Source organism: Malania oleifera, chromosome 5, assembly GCF_029873635.1.
Source record: "Malania oleifera isolate guangnan ecotype guangnan chromosome 5, ASM2987363v1, whole genome shotgun sequence".
Classification (NCBI taxonomy): Eukaryota; Viridiplantae; Streptophyta; class Magnoliopsida; order Santalales; family Ximeniaceae; genus Malania; species Malania oleifera.
The window spans coordinates 80198416-80220289 of NC_080421.1; the positions used below are offsets into that span (position 1 = coordinate 80198416).

The 21874-nt window shown below is 37.1% G+C and overlaps 1 protein-coding gene across 4 annotated transcripts in view; it reads left to right on the plus strand.

Annotated features, from left to right (window-relative positions):
• The window catches only part of LOC131155194 (lysine-specific demethylase JMJ31), a 78274-nt gene that overhangs the window by 21801 nt on the left and 34599 nt on the right, over positions 1–21874 (plus strand). For all 4 annotated transcript variants that reach the window (XR_009136767.1, XR_009136766.1, XM_058108147.1 and 1 more), the window contains exons 7-11: positions 621–693; positions 908–1024; positions 2233–2352; positions 2463–2481; positions 2852–2933. Coding sequence is in view for 2 of the 4 variants with exons in the window: in XM_058108147.1 (XP_057964130.1) it covers positions 621–693; positions 908–1024; positions 2233–2352; positions 2463–2481; positions 2852–2933 (411 nt within the window). In the remaining 2 variants the exon portion in view is untranslated. The remainder of the gene's footprint in view (positions 1–620; positions 694–907; positions 1025–2232; positions 2353–2462; positions 2482–2851; positions 2934–21874) is intronic.

Consider the following 21874-nt stretch of genomic DNA (forward strand, 5'->3'; position numbering starts at 1 on the left):
GTGTTCTAGTTATGTTTTAATTGGCATTGGCCATGAGGTGCATGGGTGCACGATCCTTTTTTTCCTATCCTATTAAGCCACTCTCTCTCCTTTTCTCAAGTACATGTTACCTTCCCTTGCAGGAGCTGTAATTCTGCCGCTGACCCAAGGTGGTGTGGGTTTTAGCATAAAAAAGCATATAGAAGGGAGTCATTTCTTGCTATTTGAAGGTGTAGGAATTGCTCTATGAAAAAAAAAAAAAAAAAACAAAAAGGAATTGAAGTCATTCAGTGGAGTGCTGCCAGTTGTTCTTTTTATTATTTTGTTTTACAAAATTTATAAAGCCCATGCAAAGGAGTTTGGGGTACTACATTTTGCTTTTCTTTTACAAAAATAACCATGAAGTTAATAAAATGTTTTTCTCGTTTATCTTCAGGTGGTTCCTATTTCTGTCCGTTATATGTTTGTATACTTTTCTTTTTTTGACTAAGATATGCTTTATGAAGATTGAAAATAAAATAATAAGATTGTGATTTTATGCCTCCTCCTATGTTTTTGATTTCATGCTTTGGTTTCTTATGTATTTGTTATTTCTTACATCAAAACTAATCCTCTATTTTGCATGTGTTTATACTTGGCAGTTGCTTTATGGCCTCCGTCTGCCAGTCCCCTGTTATATCCAATGCCTATCTATGGGGAGGCCTCAAACCATAGGTATGCTATCAGTCTCTGACTCCCTGGAAGCTAGATGTTGCTCTTTTCTCCACCCCCTGAAACATATAAATGATTCAAAAATTTGACTTAGATCCTGCAATGACTTGATAAATTTTCTAGTGTTTGAACTATGAACTTTTTTTTTCTTTTTTTCTTTTTCCTTCTTTGGATTGAAGTTTTAACTGGTTTGTTTCTGATTTTATTCATCCTGCAGTTCTGTTGCTTTAGAAAACCCTGATTTTTCGATTCATCCTAGAGCAGAACACTCAATGGACAATTGTCAGAAGGTTATTCTTTACGCAGGTGATGCACTACTCATTCCTGAAGGCTGGTAAGGTTTAAATTCTAATTTGTTTATCACTGTGATGGCTTTCTTAGAGGCCTCTCGTTAAGTTTCTGAACATAATACAGTCATCTCCTGAGTTCTCTGAAATAATAATCATCCCCCAGGTTTTCTCAATTAATAGTCACCTCCCTTCTGAACTTGTTTATGGTATATACTCTTTATTTCGTCCAGAGTTCTCTGAAATAATAATCATCTCCTAGGTTTTCTTAATTAATCATCTCCCTTCTGAGCTCGTTTATGGTATCCTCTTTATTTTGGCTTGCCACTTGTGGAATAACTTGCTTAATTTACATTTTATTCCTATATGTATTTGTGCTATAATTGCCACAATTTCTGTATGTATCAGTCAAACACGCTCTTTAAGGCACATCTCCCTCAATTCAAGTGCTTCCTTCTTTCTGCCTAAAGCTTTTAGTCTTTTAAATTAGTACTTATTGATTTATTCCTTCGGTATCTACTGCTTCCAGACAAATAGTCTTTTTGTAACAGTTGATTTGCATGTTACATATGCCACATTTGAGGGAATAAATCTGTGTAGACAAAATGATTGAGGAAGCTTTTTTTTTTGTTGAGAAAATCTCATGAAGATTTATTTTTTGCTTGCTTGATGATGCAGTGGAGAATGGGGGACGACTTTCATGATACGGGAGAAAGTGGATAAATGGGTAGTTGGATTGTTCTTGTATTCTTGTTTATGTTTTATTCATTTGAATGCCATTACCTAATAGAAGGATCTTGGGAGAGGTGATCTTGAGATACAGGCTAACTTTCGGCTATTTTTCCCCCCATCCTTTTGTAGTGCATGAAATAGCTGTTGTTTGGAAAAACAGCAGCAACAAAGAACCAATCCTTAAGTCCCACTGAGTTGGGTTGGCTTCATCAATACTTTTCTGCCAATTTACATGATCTTGGGCAATATCCTACGACAATTTGAGGGCCGTTGTATCCTTATTCATCACCTCATTCCAAGCTATTTTTAGGTCTACTGCTACTCCTCCTGCCACTTATGCTGGATGTCCAACACCTTTACCATTGCAGTAAATAGTGTTCTATATGTTTGTATTAGATCATAAAAATCAGTGCGTTGTGGTATTGTTTTGATGTTTACTTTGCCATTTACTTTACCTTGATTGTTTCATATTATCAAGCTTTGTGAATTTTTGTCAGGAATGTTGATTTTCTGATCACTACAGGTTCCATCAAGTGGATAGTAGTGATTTGACTGTTGCTGTCAACTTTTGGTGGCCATCCAACATGATGTCTAGCATGTTAGAACACATGGATGCATATTATTTGCGCAGAATCCTAAGAAGGTGCCTTCAGCTCCTTTTCTTTTTTTTTTTTTCAAAATTTTTTGAGTAAAATGAAAGAAAACTAATTTTTTTTCCTGTTTTATTTTCTCATCAATAATTGATTCAAAAAGATTGGTCGACAAAGAAATGGTATGCATCCTGACACTTGGATTTTTAATTTGTAGCAGAAAATGTTGATATTTGATTATAATGCTGAGTAGAACTTCTTTTTAACCACACAGTAAGAATGGAGAATTGGAGATAGAAGAAAGATTTCTATAATAGAGAAAGAACAAAGATTTATATAATAGAGAGGAGGGAACTTAGAGATCCCTATAATTTTTGATTGCTTGAATGTTGATATTCAATGAGCCATCTTTCTACCCACATTTTCTGTAACTGTATAACATTTTTTCCTCCATCTCTCTTACATGGCAAATCATTGCAACACTCTTGAATGTTTTGCGGTTATTTTTGTAGTGCTATTCTTTATCTACTTTTTATTTTCAAATTAGGACAGAATCAAGTGCTGCATAAGGATTCTTCAGCTGGTATAGAGAAGATGAAGCAGGTGTCTCTGTTGTCTACTAGTAAAGAAACAGGTCAGTTTTAATTGCACACTTTTTTATTTTATTTTTTTATTTCTTTTTTCTAGAGTATCATTTGGGAGGATACTAAAAGTATAAGGTCTAATGTCTAATTATGCTGCAAAATTTATTGTACACTAGTCAAGATGCTTCTTGTGTTGGACATGAAAAAAATTAAGTGTAGGGGTGTTTGAATTTAGTTGAAGTATGTCTTCAGCATGGGTATCCACCAACATCCAAAAAGCTTGTAATAAAATAAAAACAGAAGCAGACAGAATCCTATTGGTCATAAAATAAGAACATAAGCAGAGTCATTTGACTCTTGAGGAATTAGCTAAAAAAAGATTATATTTAATTATAAGAGGTTTTTTGGAATTGAAGTATTTTTGTTTTCTTGATTCAATGTGGATTTTAGAAAGCTTTTTAGTTTTGACACGGATAAGTGGGATTTAAATTTTTTACTGGGACAGCTAAGAAAAGTTTCTACCAAAGAAAAAAAAAGTTTTACCAAAAAAGTTCTTTTGTTTTTTGAATTGAATTTTTACTGATTGGATGTGATATATGAGTTTTGAGAGTCATTAGTCCATTACAAGACAAAAAGGAGGGATATTTTTCCAACTAGGTGACGGAGGGGCAGCATCAAAGACCTGCAGCCATGGAAGAGATTAGGAGAAATTGAAGAGAAGATGGAAGGGGAAGAGAAGAGACAGGAGATACAAGGGGGGAACTCATGTTCACTTCAATTCAAATTCAACCACTTCTACAACATGGCTTTCGCACGATATTTATAAGAAAGCCTTTTCACATGAAGTTTCACATGTTCACCTATAACTATATTATTTTACAAACATACCTTTATAATACTCAAATATTACTAACAAGCCCCCAAACACACATAATGCTATACTAATTAAACTGAACACATAATAAAATTTTAACAAAACCCAATAATCCCTTAACCAAATTCTTCTTAATTATTCTTTAACAAGGATCTTCCTAAGGGCTTGCTTCTTGTCCCACATCAAATATCCCCTAGTTAGAAAAACTTTGACCTCAAATCTTGAAATGCAAGAGGATCAGAATTAAGAAGCAAGATTGGAGTCTTTGAAAGCCAGCACTTGAATGATACAAGAAACCACACTCTATTGGCAGCACCATAGACTTAAATTGAGAATTAGCATTAATGAACATATTGGGGATGACAAACTCAACTATAGAAAAGTTTGAGAGACTTTGGATGTCTTGGATGTCTTCAAACACATGCATTTCCTTGCTTGTAGTGTCTTCAAGTTGAGTAATTGTGATTGATTGTTTGTTTTGGTTGATTGGTAGAGTTGACTTCAAAATCATTTTCTTCCTATTACAGTGGAAGACACATGTGCTCTCATGTCCTTGAGTCACACCTAAATCATCCAACCAAGGAGAACCAAGGAGTATGTGGCCAATCTTCATAGGTATGATATCACACCAAACATAATCAAAATAGCCACCTATTTGGATAGGAACTAAACATCTTTCACAAACATGTACGGTAGTATTATCAACCCAAGATATCTTATAAGGCTCTAGGTGAGGTTTTGGATGAAGTTGCATACGAGTGACCCCATATGTAGAAATCATATTCATAGGGCATCTTCTATCAATGATGATTTTGCAAACATTTCCTCCACACTTGAGAAGGGTGTGGAAAATCTTGAAATTGTGCCAGGGTATGATAAATAGCATTCCTTTGTCCAATAGTTTGTCATCATATTTCTGGATTTGTATGTATACCCACTGCAACTATGTGTCACCAAAAAGTCCTTAACACAATTTGGCCACAATTCTCATTCTATACATGTAAAACCACGAGTTTACTCTCAATTTTAAAGAACTATCTCCAAGTCACCTTTAACCTTGAGTATCATGTAGAAATGAAACAAATTCACTTACAAAACTCACAAATTGCAGCAATATAACTATATTTTTTATGCTGGCAGCGACAATTTCTTGCTTCTTAAAGCAAATTATCACGCTTGCTTGCAAAATAGAAGATCCACAATCGTAATATCATGCTGCTAAAGAAAATATTGTGGAAGAAACCCAAAATATCGTGGCTGAGAGCAATTTCTTGCAAAACTGGCAGTTGTAGGGGATTCTAACAACTTTTCTCATGCATGTCGCTGACACGTGAGGTGCGTGAGTTGCGAGTGGTGACTTTCCAGCAATGATTTTTGGGGCAATGGGAGATCAAGGAACGGGGAGTAAGATGGTGTTGGTGTGAAGAGAAAAGCAAGGAGGTTAGGGTTTTCTTAGAGCTGGTGGTTGGATATGTTTGGCTGGTGCCTGGGGGTCCTTTGGTGGTTGGAAAGTGATAAAATTTTGAGGGCTGGGATTTCGGGGGGTTCTGTTTTTGTTGTTGTTGGTGGTGTTGTAAGATCTTGGCTGGAAATCAGGGTTTTGATAAATGGGGGCATGATTGGAATTTCGAAATTGTTCAGAGCTGTTTCTTTTTCTTTTTCTGTTTTTTTTTTTCCCTGAATTTTCAGAGCAGAGAAGAATTAGGAAGAGAATGAAGGAAGAGAAATAGAGAGAGAAGTAAAGAAGAAGGAAGAATAAGGGAGAAGAAGAAGAAGAAGAGCTTCATTGAACGATTGATGATGGAGCCCTAGCTCTTGGGACCCATCCTCGCAACCTCTAGTTTCTGAACATCTTAGCCTTTGATCTCTCTCCCATCCTCGTTTCATCAGATATCTCAGCCTTCAACCTCTATACCAGCCTCCAGTTGCCGACTCACTGGAAATCTTAGCAATGATCTTGGCTTTGAAAATCTCTGCCTTGAGCAAGAGCTTTGTTGGAGCCCTAGCAAGACTCATGACCCTCTTCTTTGTTGAAGGCTTGCTGTCTCTTCTCACCCAAAGGTTCGAAGCCGTAGCTACTTTGCTCTCTCTCTCAGGCCCCTTGCTTCCCATCCTTCGTTCATCTTTGAGCTTTGGCTTGCTATCGAAATATCTTCTCTAGAAGGCCAATAGCGGTGGTAAAGGATGAATTCTCGAAGGCTCTTCATGCTTCCCAGACGTAACCTTAGTAGTGTTTAACTTGAAGACACAAGATGGTTCTCTCTCTTATGGAAGATCTTGAATTAGTCTCCTCACTCTCTTGATCGAGATGCTATTAGTTATTGATGATGGGGATTCATTCAGTCCAGATGGAAGGAAAATCCTTCGGTTAAAGATATATAAAGTAGGGAAGGTTGGAGCTTTGTTCGTTTTTGAGAATAATTGGCAGCATAATCAATGGGTTCGGTTTTCTTGAGCTGCAGCAAAATGGTCAGATGGTTTGTAGATCTCAAGTGGGTTTTGTTGATTATTGCGTTAGAGGTTATTTATGTCTTTTTGTATTATTATTAAGTTTGTTAGTATGTTAATTTGATAGAGTTAGTAAGGGTATTAATGTCATTAGAATGTATTTGATTTGTATTATAAATAGAGGGAGAGACCTATCTTCAAGTTAGGTCGTTCATTTTAATCCAAATCTCAAAATGGTATCAAAGCGTGATCCAACCTAACCATAGTACACAGCCGTCGCCAGAAAACACCATCTTGTCGCTGCCATTCTCAGATCTACCTCCATCCTTTATTATTTCACAAAACCAACCATATAACTGAAAAATAGAGCCCTCTGATTACATCCACAAAACCCCATTTCTGGCAGCAGCCCCATGCGCTACCACGTGCTGGCGAATTGTTGGAAGTGCCGAACCCACGTGTCGGCGCGAGAGTTTTTGACCACCATTTTTTTTTGTGCCTCTGCAATGATCTGATTCCTTCTCTAGACTATATTATCGAGTTGTTGGCATTTTTTTTGCTCAAAGACCCAACCTTTTTCGACCATGCACTTGTGGTAATTAGTTAGTTTTTTGTTTGGTGTTCGTAAAGGCTACTTTGTGAGTTTCTTGGAGCAGTGGTAGTGTTCGTACATTGAGTTGTGAGGCTGTGGCAGTGCTATATTAGTTGGTTAGTCATTTACCTCATCTATAGTTGTATCAGTGCTTCACATTCATTGTGATTGTCCTGATTAGTTTTGATTGTTCTTCTTGTTTGACATTGGTGTGTCTACTAGTTTGTGAGCGTTGGGATGGAGTCTATGAATCCCAAAAACATGTTTCCTTCATCACCGCCACAAATAACAACTCAAAAGTTGGACGGAAGGAATTAAATTTCATGGTCTAAAGTTGTTCGGGTTTATTTAGTAGGATTAGGAAAATATGACCACTTGCTCCAATCTGATTCTTCTAATGAGAAGAGAAGAGAAGTGTGGACTCAAGAAGATGCCTTGATTGTTTCTCTCTTGTGGAATTCGATGGAGCCACATGTTTGCATGGATGTGCATGCATCTAAGGTGCAAGGAGATTTGGGATTATGCCAAACTTCTATACTCTAGTAACATTACATGTATGTATGATTTATCACGAGAGTACTTTCAGTTACAACAAGGAGATAAGAGCATTGCAGATTATTTTGGAGAGATGAAACATATTCATGAGGAGCTTAACGTCGTGCAACCTATAACCGCCGACATTCGTGAGTTGTAGAAGCATGGGGAGCATATGACAGTTCTTCGGGTTTTAGCGGGCTTGAGACCTAAGTTTGAGGCAGTTTGGTCCTAGATTCTTAGTAGTGTAGAGTTGCCATCATTTTTTCGATGCTTATTCTCATGTCCTTCGTGCTTCCTTTAGCACAAATTCTCCCGCTCTTGCGTCTGGCTCTAAGAGGACAACTTTTGCTACACAGAGTGATTCTAGTTCTCTACCAAACAATTGTAGCGAGGGGGTTCGAGTGGCCATGGTAGTAGAGTTGGATGAGGTGGAGGAACTACTTGCAATTGCACTCATTTTGGTTGAGGTAATTGTACTATTGAGCAGTGTTGAGATCTCCACGGTAGACCTTCACGTGTTGCCAATGCAGCCACCACTGACTTCACACCTTTGGGGGTAGCCAATGCAGCCACCATCAACTCCACACCTTTGGGGCTGGGTGGTGGGCAACATATTGTATCCATGTCAGAGGAAGAGTATTACTAGCTCTAGTAATATCAAGTGTCACAACAAGCTTTTATTTCCATTGCATCTCTTGCCCAAATAGGTAATCCCACATTATGCTTGTCACCCAATACTTCTCATCCTAGTCCTTGGGTCATCGACTCCACTGCCACTAATCATATGCCTAATTTTTTCTTTACTCTTCAATATTCTGAAAATTTACCTTGTGTTACTCTTGTTGATGGATCAATCACTGCCGTCAAGGGAATCGGGACTGTAAATACCACTTCTTCTATTTCTCTTCTTTTGGTTTTTGTATATTTCCATCCCTTCCAATCTTATGCCATTAGCAAGATTGCTAAATCCATGAATTGTTCAGTGACATTCTTCCTTGATTCTGTGGTTATTCAAGATTTGAAGATGAGGAAGACGATTGGTGGAGGGCGTGCAGCTGGTGGAATTTATCACTTTGAGCCACTATCTCCTTTTACAGCCTGCACTGCTGCTGCCACACCTCTCCAAATTCATTGTCGCCTTGGTCATCCTTCACTGGAAAAGCTGAAACGTCTTGTTCTTGATTTGAGTTTTGTGTCTAGTCTTGATTGTGAGTCTTGTCATTTGGGAAAGCATCATTGTGTTTCGCTTCCCGAGTCAATAAACGGGTTGCAAGCCCGTTCACGTTAGTCCATTATGATGTTTGGGTTTCTAGTACTTTGTAGCCTTTGTGGATGATTATTCAAGAATGACTTGGCTATATTTAATAAAAGATTGTTATGAGTTAATTCATATATTTTTTGCCTTTTGTTCTAAAATAAAGATTGAATTTGGTTTGCCAATTTGAATACTTCGAAGTGATAATGCTCAAGAGTATTTCAGTTCATAATTCACTACTTATTTGACTTTGTTTTGTATTGTCCATCAATCATCCTGTGCCTACACTCCTCAACAAAATGAGGTTGTAGAGAGGAAAAATGTACATATTCTTGAAATCATTCACACCTTTGGCAAATGCATGTACCTAAAGTGAAGGGGAGCTTAGGCGCAACGGTAAGGTTGTCGCCGTGTGACCTAGAGGTCATGGGTTTGAGGCATGGAAACAATCTCTTGCAAAAATGCAAAGTAAGGCTGCGTACTATAGACCCATCGTGGTCCGCCCCATCCCTGGACCCCGCATACGCGGAAGCTTTGTGCACCGAGTTGCCCCCCCTTTTTTTATTTTTTATGTACCTAAAGTGTTTTAAAATTCCCTACTCCATTCTCTTTCCTAATTCACCTTTATTCTCCCTCCTTGTATTATTCGGGTGTGTGTCCTTTGTTCATCAACTAACTGCTAGGGTGGATTAGTTAGTTGGATCCTCGCTATAAAATGTGCCTTTCTGGGCTACTCCTATACTCAAAATGGATAATCAAGTTGCTCTTCATATTACCTACAACTTGGTCTTTTAAGAGTGGACGAAACACATTGAATTTGATTGCCATTTTGTTTGGGAAAGACTTGTGCAGAAGCTCATTATTACCGCTTATGTGAAGTTTGATATGCAGCTTGCTGATTTGTTTACCAGAGCTTTTGGGGGGGAGGGGTGCTTGTGTTAAATTTATTTGTAACAAGCTAGGTGCATATGATATTTATGATATAGCATGAGGGGGAGTAATAGAGGTTATTTAATTGGGTTTCTCACATTCTCAACCTATGAAGTTGTTGTGATAATCAAGCTGCTGTTCATATTGCCTTGAACCCGGTCTTTCATGAGTAGACGAAACACATTGAAGTTGGTAGCCATTTTGTTCTAGAGAAACTTGTGCAGAAGCTCTTTACTACCACTTATGTGAAGTCCGATATGCAGTTTGCTGATTTGTTTACCAAAGCTTTGAGGGGCGCCCGTGTTAAATTTATTTGTAACAAGCTAGGAGCATATGATATTTATGCTTCAGCTTGAGGGAGAGTGTTGGAGGTTACTTATGTCTTCTAGTATTATTATTTTGTTAGTATGTTAGAGAGAGATAGTAAGGGTATTATTGTCATTATACTGTATTTGATTTGTATTATAAATAAAGGGAGAGACCTATCTTAAAGTTAGGTCATTCATTTTAATCAAAATCTCAACAATTGGATGGTGATTCATGCGACGAGGGCAGGGAAATTCCTGGCATTAGGGCACGTATGGAGAGGCAAAAGATATTCTATCTTTGTCCCCGAAGGGTCCAAAGGTGATGGGTGGTTTCGGTTTGGGAAAGAGTTCGATGTTTTGGTGAGCTCTTGTTTGTCAAACATTGATGGAATTGATAGTATAAGGAGGAATGAGAATCGATCTTGGAGTCAAATAGTGTGAGGAAAAACTGAACTGATGGAGTTCCTTTGAATCCTATAGTTAGTGCTTGCTCGGTACCTGATGATGGAGTTCACTCTGTCCTTAGAATGTGCTGGAGGTGGTGTGTGCTTGATGCAGGGGGAGGATACAAGAAGAGACCTTGCAGAAAGCTCTTCCCAATTAATCGATGTTGTTAAGGAAGAAGGTTTCGATGGAGGAGGCTAGTCCTGAGGTGTCTAGGGTGTTTTGCATGAACGATGGAATGATGAAGTTTGATTGGGCTAGGCCCGGGTCTTTGATGATTAATTTAGACATGGGCCTGTCGTTTGGAACCAATAAAGGTTGGAAGCAATAAAGGCCTTTTAAAATTTTTGATGGGCCTATTGGTTAAGGGGGCTCAAGAGCAGAATTTTGATTCTATATTGGGCCAGATTGGAGAGGAGAAAATTCCACAAGGAAAATCGTAGTTGGGCCAATTGGAAGGACAGGCCAAAATGCTTAGTCAGGTTTCTAGTAAGGTATTCTTATGAAAACTTGTAAGGCTGCAGGAATTAATCTCTCCTTGGAATAGGAGGAAAATGTGTGCGATTCAGCGCTTAAATAATCTTTTAACAAGATCTATGGTGGTCAAGAGGAGAGAAACAGTTGCTTTGGAAAAAAAAGAAAAGAAAAGGAGGCAGAATCATATAGGTGTCCTGCTAAAAAGCCTACTTCTAGAGTGTATCTCCTATTTTGGAGAAGAATGATAGTAGGCAATGGAGTTGAAAATCAAGATTATTGTTGGTTCTAAAGGGAATTCAGATGATAAGGGAGTCAATTTTGATAATCTGAGGAGTCGAAAGGTTTATGCTCGCCGTAAGGAAGTGCAGTTGGGTTTTGAAAAGAGAAAGTATTTTGAAGATAATCAAGATTCATCTAGTGACAAGACCAAAACAATTCTTAAGAGAGATTCTAAAAGTGTTTTTAGTGGAGGAGCCAATTGTTGAGAGAATTAATAGAAGGACAATAAGAGATGGGTTGATGTTTCATAGGATGAAAGTGTATGTAGTTGTGAATTTGAATGTGACAAGGGTTTACTTTTGGATCAAGTGCGGGAGCAAAAAGGATTTTTTTCCCGATTCTTTTAATAATCGTCTCAGGGATTTATCTTATGTGTCGCCGCCTCCTCTAGAAGATTTAGATGGAATCTATATTTTTGAGGATGATGCTTCTAAAGAGGTGCTGAAGGTAAAAGATGGAATTCTGCCTAATGCAGTTCAAGAATCTGCTGAGAAAGGCATTAGAACTCAGAATTTGTGGGATAGCTTGGGCTTCGCATTGTCTGATCATGGAGGAAATGAACCTAGGCTTGATGGTTGTAAATCTAAGGCGAAGAAGGGTAAGAAGGAGTTAGCAAATTTGAAGTGTTCAGTGAACTATGATGGGAAGAATTTAAAGAGGGGCTTTCTTGGATAAGTTCACATTTTTATTTTTAATTTTTATTTTATATTTATACCATTTTTATTCTTTTTTGTTTGCCTTTGATTTTGTTTTTATTTTTCTTAAAAAGGATTTAGTATCCTCGCTCTGATTGTACATTCTCTTTCTTAACATATCTTCTTTTATTATTAAGAAAGAGTGTATGGGAAAGATGGGGAAATTTAAATGGAAGAATGAGATTGTGCTTGGGCTTTGATACCAAATGATGTGGGGGCAGCATCAAGGATCTGCAGCCATGGAAGAGATTAGAAGAAATTGAAGAGTGGAAGGAAGGGGAAGAGAGGAGAGAGAAGATACAAGGGGGGAAACTCACGTTCTCTTTGATTCAAATTCAACAACTCCTACAACATGGCTTTCACACACTATTTATGAGAAAGCTTCATGACGTAGAATCTCACATATACCCCTAAAACTACATTACATTACAAACATACCCCTATATTACACAAATATAGCAAACAAGCCCTTGAGTATACAATTTTTTTTTTTTTGTTTTGATAGTAAAAGAAGAGATTTCATTGATAAGAGGAGAAACTACAAAAAAGAGAAAAATACTTCTCACGTCAATGTTTTGGAAAAATACAGAAAAAATAAACTAATAAAACAAAAACTGGAAAAAGAATAAAATTTAGAGCAAAAGGTTCCTCCACTCTTGCTGAATATCTGAAAAACTAACTCCATTAAAGCAACTGAACCCAACACATCATAAAGAAGCCAGGTAATGAATCTTTTTCCAACCCAGCTGCCAATTCAATTCTCTTCCTGAAAAAATACTTTCATTACGCTCCACCCATAGTTCCCACAGCACTCCCTGTCATATTTTCATCCTGTCCTTCCTTCTACCAATCCCCTCAAAGGAAATTGACAACAATTCCTTGACCAATGCTGAACAGACCCAAGATTCTCCTATCACACCAAATAAATTATTCCAAATCCTGTAGGCATAAATAAATGAGGTGCCATTTAATAGTTCAAATAGCATAACACATGGGTATCTGAAGATAAGGCCTTCAAAGGTTTCCTAGCCAGCAATAAGTAATTAGTGTTGATTTTATTAAACACAAGCAGCCATATGGAAGCCTTAATTTTGGGGGTGTTTTGCCCTTCCAAGTAGAAGAATATAGGGGAAAACAAGCATTAGGACGGGTCAAAACTCAAAAAGGAAAAAAAGAAAAAAAGAAAAAAAGAAAAAAAGAAAAAAAGAAAAAAAGGATTTTCGAGAGTAACCCTCCCGAATGATCAAAAACCCAAAATCAAGTGTCCCTATCTAAAGAAAGATGGCAGTTGTTCAATAATGATAACAAGGATAAAAGTTCCAACTTTTCTTTATCATTAAAAGGTCTTTTGAAATGAAATCAACGACAAAGAAGGAAATCATACTATATTGCCCTTGGCTCAAACGAAAGAGATGTGGAAAAGATGTAGCTAGAATATCATCCCCAACAATGAATCTTTCCAAAATCGAATTTGAGAATCCATCCCCACAACAAATTTAATATGAGGCATAAAAAAAGGGATAAATTTGAGAAATAGATCTCCAAAGGCTCTTCAATGAATAACTCAAACTAATTCTAATACCCAACCTATTCTCATCCATGCCATACTTCTAATCATTTAATGCCAAAGGGAATGATTTTCTAAGGGAAAATTCAAAATTCCATGACCACTTAGCTAAAAGGGCAATGTTTTTGATACCAAATTTCCAAGACCCACCCTCCCTACAATTTTGACCTACAAATCTCATCCCATCTTACTAAAGGATCCTTTAAAAACCCAACCTTGAAACACAAAAAATCCCTTATGATTTTGTCAATCTTCTTAGCGATCCCCATTGGCAATCCAAAAACAGACAAGTAATATAACAGGATACTAGATAAGTAGGCCTAGATGAGGGTGATTCTACCCCCTAAGGAAAAGAGAGCCCCCTTCCAACTATCAAGCCTCCTAGAAACTCTCTTCACTACTAGTTTCCAAAAATCTGCACATCTAGGATTGCCCTCCAGCGGGAACCCTAGATAAGTCAAAGGTCACTCTAAAATACCACACTGCAAAATAGAAGACTGCTCCCTAACTCGCCCAACAAGCACATTAATATTTGCTAACCAACTCTCTCCAATATATATTTTAAGCCTTGAAATCTCTCAAAAACTTTGAGGATGCCCAAAACATAGTCAAAAGAACGGTTGTGATCTTCTAACAAGAAAATGGTATCATTTGTCATTAGGATTCCCAAATGAACTGGGATTTCTAATTAATGTGTTAGGAAATCAATTGGGATTTTTTATTTAATGCTAGGATTCCCAAATCAATTAGGATTTCTAATTAATCTATTATGATTCCCAAATCATTTGGGATTCTATATAATGTGAGGATTATTTCATGTTTGGATTTTTATTTAATGTGTTTGGTTTCGCAAATCAATTGGGATTGAGTCTATTTAAGGTTCCGTGCCCTATATATATGTTACACTGTGGGGCTTTTTCATTGAAGCAATAACATAATTTATAGCCTTTGGCTAATTATCAGGCAGATCCCCTCCAAGTGATCAACACTATTTTCTTTTACTATTTTTCCCTTTAAACTTCCCCAATTTCTCTACGATAAAATACTAGGGTCTTATCATTTTAGTATTAGGGCCGGTGTTCTTGTGAATGCCGTTAACTTGCTGACAAAAGCAAGATCTTGGAATTCTTGGTCGTCATTCATGCTCAATGGCTTAAAAAAATTTAGCAGAGTCCTAGATGGAAGATATAGGCTAAAGGCTGAATTTAGCAATATGTTTAAGTCTCAATTTGAAGAGATCTAGATATCGATGTCTAAACTACTCATTACATCTTCCCATAAAGAGAGAGCAATGATGCCTCTATGTCCGCTAATCGTAGGGAGCAGCTATACATGCGCAAAGGAGGTTACCAAGGAGAGCATGATCATGGTACTTCTCGTATGAAGGTGGAATTTCATTGGTGGGACAATGGTGACCTTATTGGTTGGGTTTCTAGGGCTCAAAAATAGTTTTTCTTTCACCGTATTCTAGAATTATCTAAAGTTGAGAGTGCTTCAATTAGTTTGGATGGCGATGCTATACAATGATATGACTGGTTTGAAGTTCGTTACAAAATGCCTTCATGGTCAGAATTTTTTTCTGCATTACTTGTTCGATTTGGGTCCATTGGATATGAGAATATTGATGGAGAGCTTGCTAAAATATGCCAAATTAGCATTGTCTTGGAGTATTAAGCATGATTTGAGCGGCTATCAAGTAGGCTTAATGATTGGAATAAAGGCCAACTCGTCGGTACTTTTATTGAAGGTCTCCTACCTGACATTTGGCGTGAGGTCAAAGTGCGTTGGCAACGGAATATGATTGCTACAATTTCCTTTGCACGGTTAGAAGAAAAGAAGTTGGGAGAAGAATGGCGTCGCTCCAAGACCATTAGCAGGCAGAATGTCAGCAACACTATTACACCACTTGCTCCTTGCAATCCTTATGCCAAACGATTGACTTAGGAGAAACTTAAAGAACGAATGATGAAAGGTTTGTGATGACATTGTGATGAGAAGTGGCATAGAGGGCACCATTGCAAAAAGGGCTGACTTTTGATGATTGAACCAGTGGAGGATCCAGAAGAGGTTGAGGATGATCCCCCTTATTTAAATCAAGAAGGTGTGGAATCTGATGATAATGTTGAATTTATCACTTTCTTCAGCTCATGCTTTAGTTGGTTATTCTAATCCTCAAACTAGGAAAATTAGTGGCTTCCTAAAATGCCAACTTGTTACTATCTTAATTGATTTGGGTAGCACTTATAATATCATGAATGCTAAAATTGCTAAATGACTAGTCTATCCATTGAAGTAATGTGAAAACTGTGATGTGAAGCTTGTAGATGGAAGGACCTTGACATGTTAGAGCAAGTATCTGAAGGTTAAACTTGCTATGCAAAATCATGGGTTGTATGTTGATTTATTTTTGCTACCACTAGAAGATTATGAATTGGTTTTGGGTTTTGAACGGTTAAGGATTTTAGGTGATATAGCTTAGAATTTATTTAAACTGGTTATGAAGTTCGTTGTGGATGGCCAGAGAGTGGACTTTTAAAGGAAAACATTGTGGTAATGTCACTACAGTTTCGTGCCATTTTATGGAGAAGTTCCTTAAAAAGGAGCGACATAGCTGCCTGGTACAACTTTGAGCAGCAAAGGAGTTACAACATTAATTTTTCCAGGATGAAGGGCTAGAGTCTCTTATTTTAAAATTTTCTAACCTATTTGTGGAGCTACAGGGATTGCCATCTCAGTGAACACATGATCACCGCTTTCCTCTATTGCTAGGTAGTGTCTTGACTAACATCCGCCCTTATTCCTATCTTTATTTTCAAAAAGCAAAAATAGAAAAGATAGTGAAAAAAATGTTAGATGTTGGCATAATTCAACCAAGTGTTAGTCCATATCCTTCTCTTAAAGGATGACTCTTGGTGGATACGTGTTGATTATCAAGCACTGAACATGAACATTGTGAAGGATAAATATCCTATCCCTATTGTGGATGAATTGTTAGATGAGTGAGGAGGTGCCCAATAGTTCACCAAACTCGACTTGAGATCAGGTTATCACCAAACTCGGGTACATGAGGATGACATTCAAAAAATTGCATTTAGAATTCATGATGGCAATTACGAGTTCTTGGTTATGCCTTTTGGTAAACCAATGCACCTTCAACCTTCCAAACGGACCCTACATACATAAGTTTGTTCTTATAATTTTTGATGATATCCTAATATATGGCTCATCTCTTAAAGATCATTTAGGTTATTTGCGAACTGTACTCACCACTTTTCGTGAGCGTTATTTGTTTGTCAAGAAATTTAAATGCAGTTTTGTTTAACCACATGTGGAACACGTTGGGCATATTGTTTCCTAAAAGGGTGCTTTAGTTGACCCTTCTAAAATATAAGTGAAATTAGAATGTATTACCGAGAGGGGGGTGAATTGGGTTATTTAAAAATTATTTGCGGAATTATTATTTACTTCAACCCTGAATTATTTCACACTTAAATAATATTCACAACCAATATATATATGCAGTAACCGAACTATATCAATCGAAAGTTCTTAGATATGATCACTAATATATATATGAAATCTACAGTTATACTACAATATTAAATTTCAATTTACTCAGCTGAACAATTTACCAGATTTCTATTTTAGCAATGCTTAATGATGTTTTCAAAAACAATTTTAGTAGTGAAGTAGGTTTATCTTTGTATATATGCTTTAATTAAGAAAACCATTTTATCCTTAGCTTAATCACACAAGACTAAAAAAAACTTTATACTTGTCTTGATTTTCTATCCAACAACTAAATAAAAAATGATATAGATTCTATCACAACTGAAATTAATATTCAATTAATCTCTGATATTCAGCAAGTTTCTATACTTAGTAATATTCACCACTATTCAATATTCAACAAGATTCAATATTTACTAAGATTCGATATTTAGCACTATTCAATATTCAGCAAGATTTAGATTTTCAGCACAATATGTTATTGAACAAGTTCAGACGATCAGCAAGATTCAATATTCAGCAAGTTGATAATGAAAATATAGTTAAGCACGGAAAGTAAAAGTGTAGGGAAGAAGAAGCTGAACACCATTGTTTTTATAAGGTTCGGCCACAGCCTACGTCCTTGCCTCAAGCAACCTGCTATGAGGATTTCCTTTCCAGCTTCGTTACCAGGTTAAGTTACAACCTCTCTCCCTTCAAGGTGGAGTTCGCCTCTCTAACGAGAACACCCTCTCGCTAGGCAACGATTCAATACCTGAACCTTCAAACAATACAACAAACAACAACAATTGCTGGTACAAGAGAAAAGCTCCTCAAATGAGCAGATTAGTATACGTTGGATTCAAAACTATACTTCAAATAAACAATATGAAAGTTGAAGCTCGAAAGTATATCACCAGAACTAATTCAAACGTGTGAGATTCGAAAGATTAGATCAGTTTTCTGAGAGTATTCGCAGAGAACACTGCAGTAGTATAACAGAGAGTTTTTGCCGTTCTCTCTCTCTTTTCAAATTTTTTCGTTACCCCAATGTGCGAGAATATGATGTTTAAATAGTGCACTAGGGTTTCAAAAAGTTTCCCTAAAGTTTTCTCTTAATTTGGAAACCAATCAAGTAAGATATGGAAACAAGATCAGTGCTGTAACTTGTTTAAACATATGCATTAGTTGCTTGTCCTCAAAGGGTCAGTCGACTATGCTTTTTTAAAAATAGTGCATTCTGAAAGTTAGAATGGGGTCAGTCGACTATGCCCGATAGGTCAATCGCCTGTGCCTATTCTGTTTGTCTATTTTCAAACTCAGTAGCACCACAGTTGCTTGATGATTTATCATTAGTCATTTGTCCTTTCAGCAACACTTGTTTTTCAATATTTTTGGTTCCAAACTTAATTCATGTAATAGAAAACTTAATTTGGACTTTGAGAAAACCTTTTCCATGTATAAAATCAGGTATCTAAGTCCAATGACATATCCTAGGAGCTTCAATCAATCAATATTGAGATTTGAAGTACTTACATGAGACTTTCATCTGATTGTTCTATCTAAGTGCCTAAGTCTTCATGTTGTGAAGCTTCCAATATGTCTTCTAAGCTTTATGCACTTCTTCAACGAGTTTCATGTCTCACATAGCTTTATATCCTTCATGATTTATGACTTTTAAGTGTTCAAATCAATTAAGCTCTTCAAGTACGCTCACAAAAAAAACTTAAGTCCTGAAACTCAAAGTTACATAGACATGTTAAGTAACTTTGATTTGTTATCATCAAAATGAGATTAAGCCTTATTAGGCCAACAATAAGTGATGACAGATTGGTCTATTCCGCAAACAATCAAAATGTTGCGAGGATTTTTAGGGTTGACTGGTTACTACCACAAGTTGTTCAATGATTATGGAAATATTAGTGCTCCACTAACTATTTTGCTAAAAAAGGATGCATTCAAATGGAGTGAGGAAGTTGAACAAGCCTTTGTCAAGCTTAAGCATGCAATGTCACTAGTTTTTGCCTTGCCAGGTGTTCATCTTTGATTTTGATGCATAGGAGTTGGCATTTGTGCAGCTTTAATGCAAGACGGATGGCCCATTGCTTTTACTGGTAAGGCTTTTTCTGCATCCCTCAGTAGCATGTCTATTATGGCAAAGGGATGATAGCTGTTGTGCATGCAGTTACAAAGTGGAGATCGTATTTAATTGGTCAGCATTTCCAAATCCGATCTGATCACAAGTGGCTGAAGTATTTTTTGGAGCAATGAAACTTTTTCATGGAACAGCAGAAGTGGGTCACTAAGTTGTTGGGCTATGACTATGAGATTCTTTACAAGGGACCAAGAATGTGGTGGCAGATGCACTCTCACGACTTTTTGAACAAGTTGGACTTATAGCTATTTTTGTACTTGCATGTACTATTCTTGAACCAATTAGGAAGGAATGGTGGCATAAGCCAGAGACTAGAGATATTATCGAAAAGCTACAAAAAAGAGCCAACTTCAGTCCCTCCTTACATTTTGGACGTTTTACACTTATTGTATAAGGGGTGGATTTTATTAGTGCCTAGTTTAGCCCATGAGCAAACCATACTGCAAGAATTACACACATTATCAGCTACATGTCACTTTGGTTTTCTTAGAACCTACAAGCGCATTTCTTAGTGATTTTATTGGAAAGAAATGAAGGGTGAAATAAAAAAAAATTGTGGCAGAATGGGATGTTTGTCAAGGACAGAAAGGGGAAACTGTGGCGAGTCCAGGCCTTCTACAACCTCTTCCTATATTAGAAGAAGCTTGGACTAATATCTCCAAGGATTTCATTGAGGGACTATCATCTTCTGAAGGTAAGTCTACTATTTTTGTTGTTGTGGACTGTCTCGTCGCAAAATATGCTTATTTTTGTGCCATAACTCACCTACTGCTATAAGTGTTGCTTGCACTTTCGTTGAGAATATTGTCAAGTTGAATGGATTTCCTCGGTCTATTGTCAATGATCATGTCAAAGTCTTTACTAGCAACTTTTGGGAGGAACTTTTTCCATTTGTAAGGAACACAATTGAGTATGAGCATTGCATATCATCCATAATCAGATGGGCAAACTGAAGTTGTTGATAGGTGTGTGGAGACTTATTTTCGTTGCTTTTCTAGCGACAAATCGAAGGATTGGGTGTGATGGCTTTGATGGGTTGAATGGTGGTATACTACTTATCCTTCCTTCATCAAGTTCACTCCATTCGAGGCTGTTTATGGTCGAGCTCTTCCTATTCTTACAGGGCAGGTAGTTAGCTGGATCCTCCAAAGTTGATCAAGTTGATGGAGTTACATGATCAAGACAACGTGCTGCAGATCCTCAAGGAAAATCTTGTTGTCGCTTAAGCTTGTATGAAACAACAAGCTGATTAGCACCATAATGAAAGGGAATTCTTAGTGGGAGATTGGGTATTTCTCAGGCTACAACCGTATTGCTTATTGTCTTGACTTGCCAACAAGTTCTAAGGTACATTCAGTTTTTAAGGTCTCTTGCCTAAAAAAGAAGTTAGGGGAACAAGTTGCTATGCGACACCACTTGCCTGATGTTGCACCTACTGGTGAGGTTCAAGTGCAGCCACAAGCAATTTTGGATCGCTGAGTGGTAAAATGTAGAGGTCATGAAATCATAGAAGTTTTAGTTACCTAGTCTCATTTACCATTTGAAGGTGCAACTTGGGAAACTTATCAATCCTTGGAGGGGGGATTTTTGAAGTTTATTGTTGCTTAACCTTGAGGACAAGGCTGATTTGAACGAGACGAGAATGGTAGGATTCCCAAATCAATTGGGCTTTCTAATTAATGTGTTAGGATTCCTAAATCAATTGGGGTTTTCCATTTAATGGTAGGATTCCCATTTCAATTGGGATTTCTAATTAATGTGTTATGATTCCCATATTAATTGGGATTCTATCTAATGTTAGGATTATTTAATGTTGGGATTTTTATTTGATGTGTTAGGATTCTCAAATCAATTAGGATTGAGTCCATTAAGGATTTGTATTGGGATATTTTACATTCCTAATAGGAGTAAGGTTCCCTACCCTATAAATATATGGAACCCAATGGGTTTTTTTTTTTTAATATTTTTATTCGAGCAATAATATAATTTATAGCCTTTGGCTAATTTGGAGGCAGTTCCCCTCGAAGTGATCAACCTTATTTTTTCTTACTATTTTCCTTTCTTTAAATTTCCCCAATTTCTTTACGATAAAACCCTAGGTTCTTATTATCTGCAAATTGAAGATGAGAGACCACACCTCCCTCTTTCCCCACTTCCAACCCTTTCACCATCCATCTATCCATAGCCCTATCCATTAATCTACTCAACATATTGGCTACAAGGAAGAACAAAAAAAGGGAAAGAGGATCCCCCTTTCTAATGCCTCTTGAAGCCCTAAACTAGGACTTAGGTTCCTCGTTCACTAGTACTGAGAACCACAAGTTAGATTAACAACCTCCTATCCACCTTTGTCAATGCTCACCAAAACCCTTTTTCACCAAAAAAAAATTATCCAAAAAACTCCAACTAATTCTGTCATAGGCCTTCTCAAAATCCAATTTGAATATAAAACCCCTCTTCTTCCTCCTATGAATATTCTCTACTACCTCATTAGCCACCAAGTAGCATCTACAATTTTTCTCTCTCCCACAAAAGCACTCTGAGCTGTAGAAATAGTCTTATGTAGCACCTCTCTCAGCCAATTAGGTAGAACTTTGGTGATAATCTTATAGACACTAGAGACTAGACTAATAGGTTTCAAGTCCTCTACCTTAATGGATCTAGACTTCTTAGGCGTGAGGGTAATAAAGTTTAGAATTAATGCTTTTACTCAGCCTTCTGTTCCCATAAAATTCAGCAAAAACTTTGAACAGGTCATCCTTAATAATATCCCAGCAGTCCTGAAAGAAAGGCAAATTAAAACTATCCAGACCTGGAGCCTTATCCCTATCCATCCCAAAAACTACCCCCATTCCTGCACACATAATACTATACAAATGAAATTAAACACATAATAAACTACTAACTAAACCCCATAATCCCTTAACCCAATTCTTCTTAA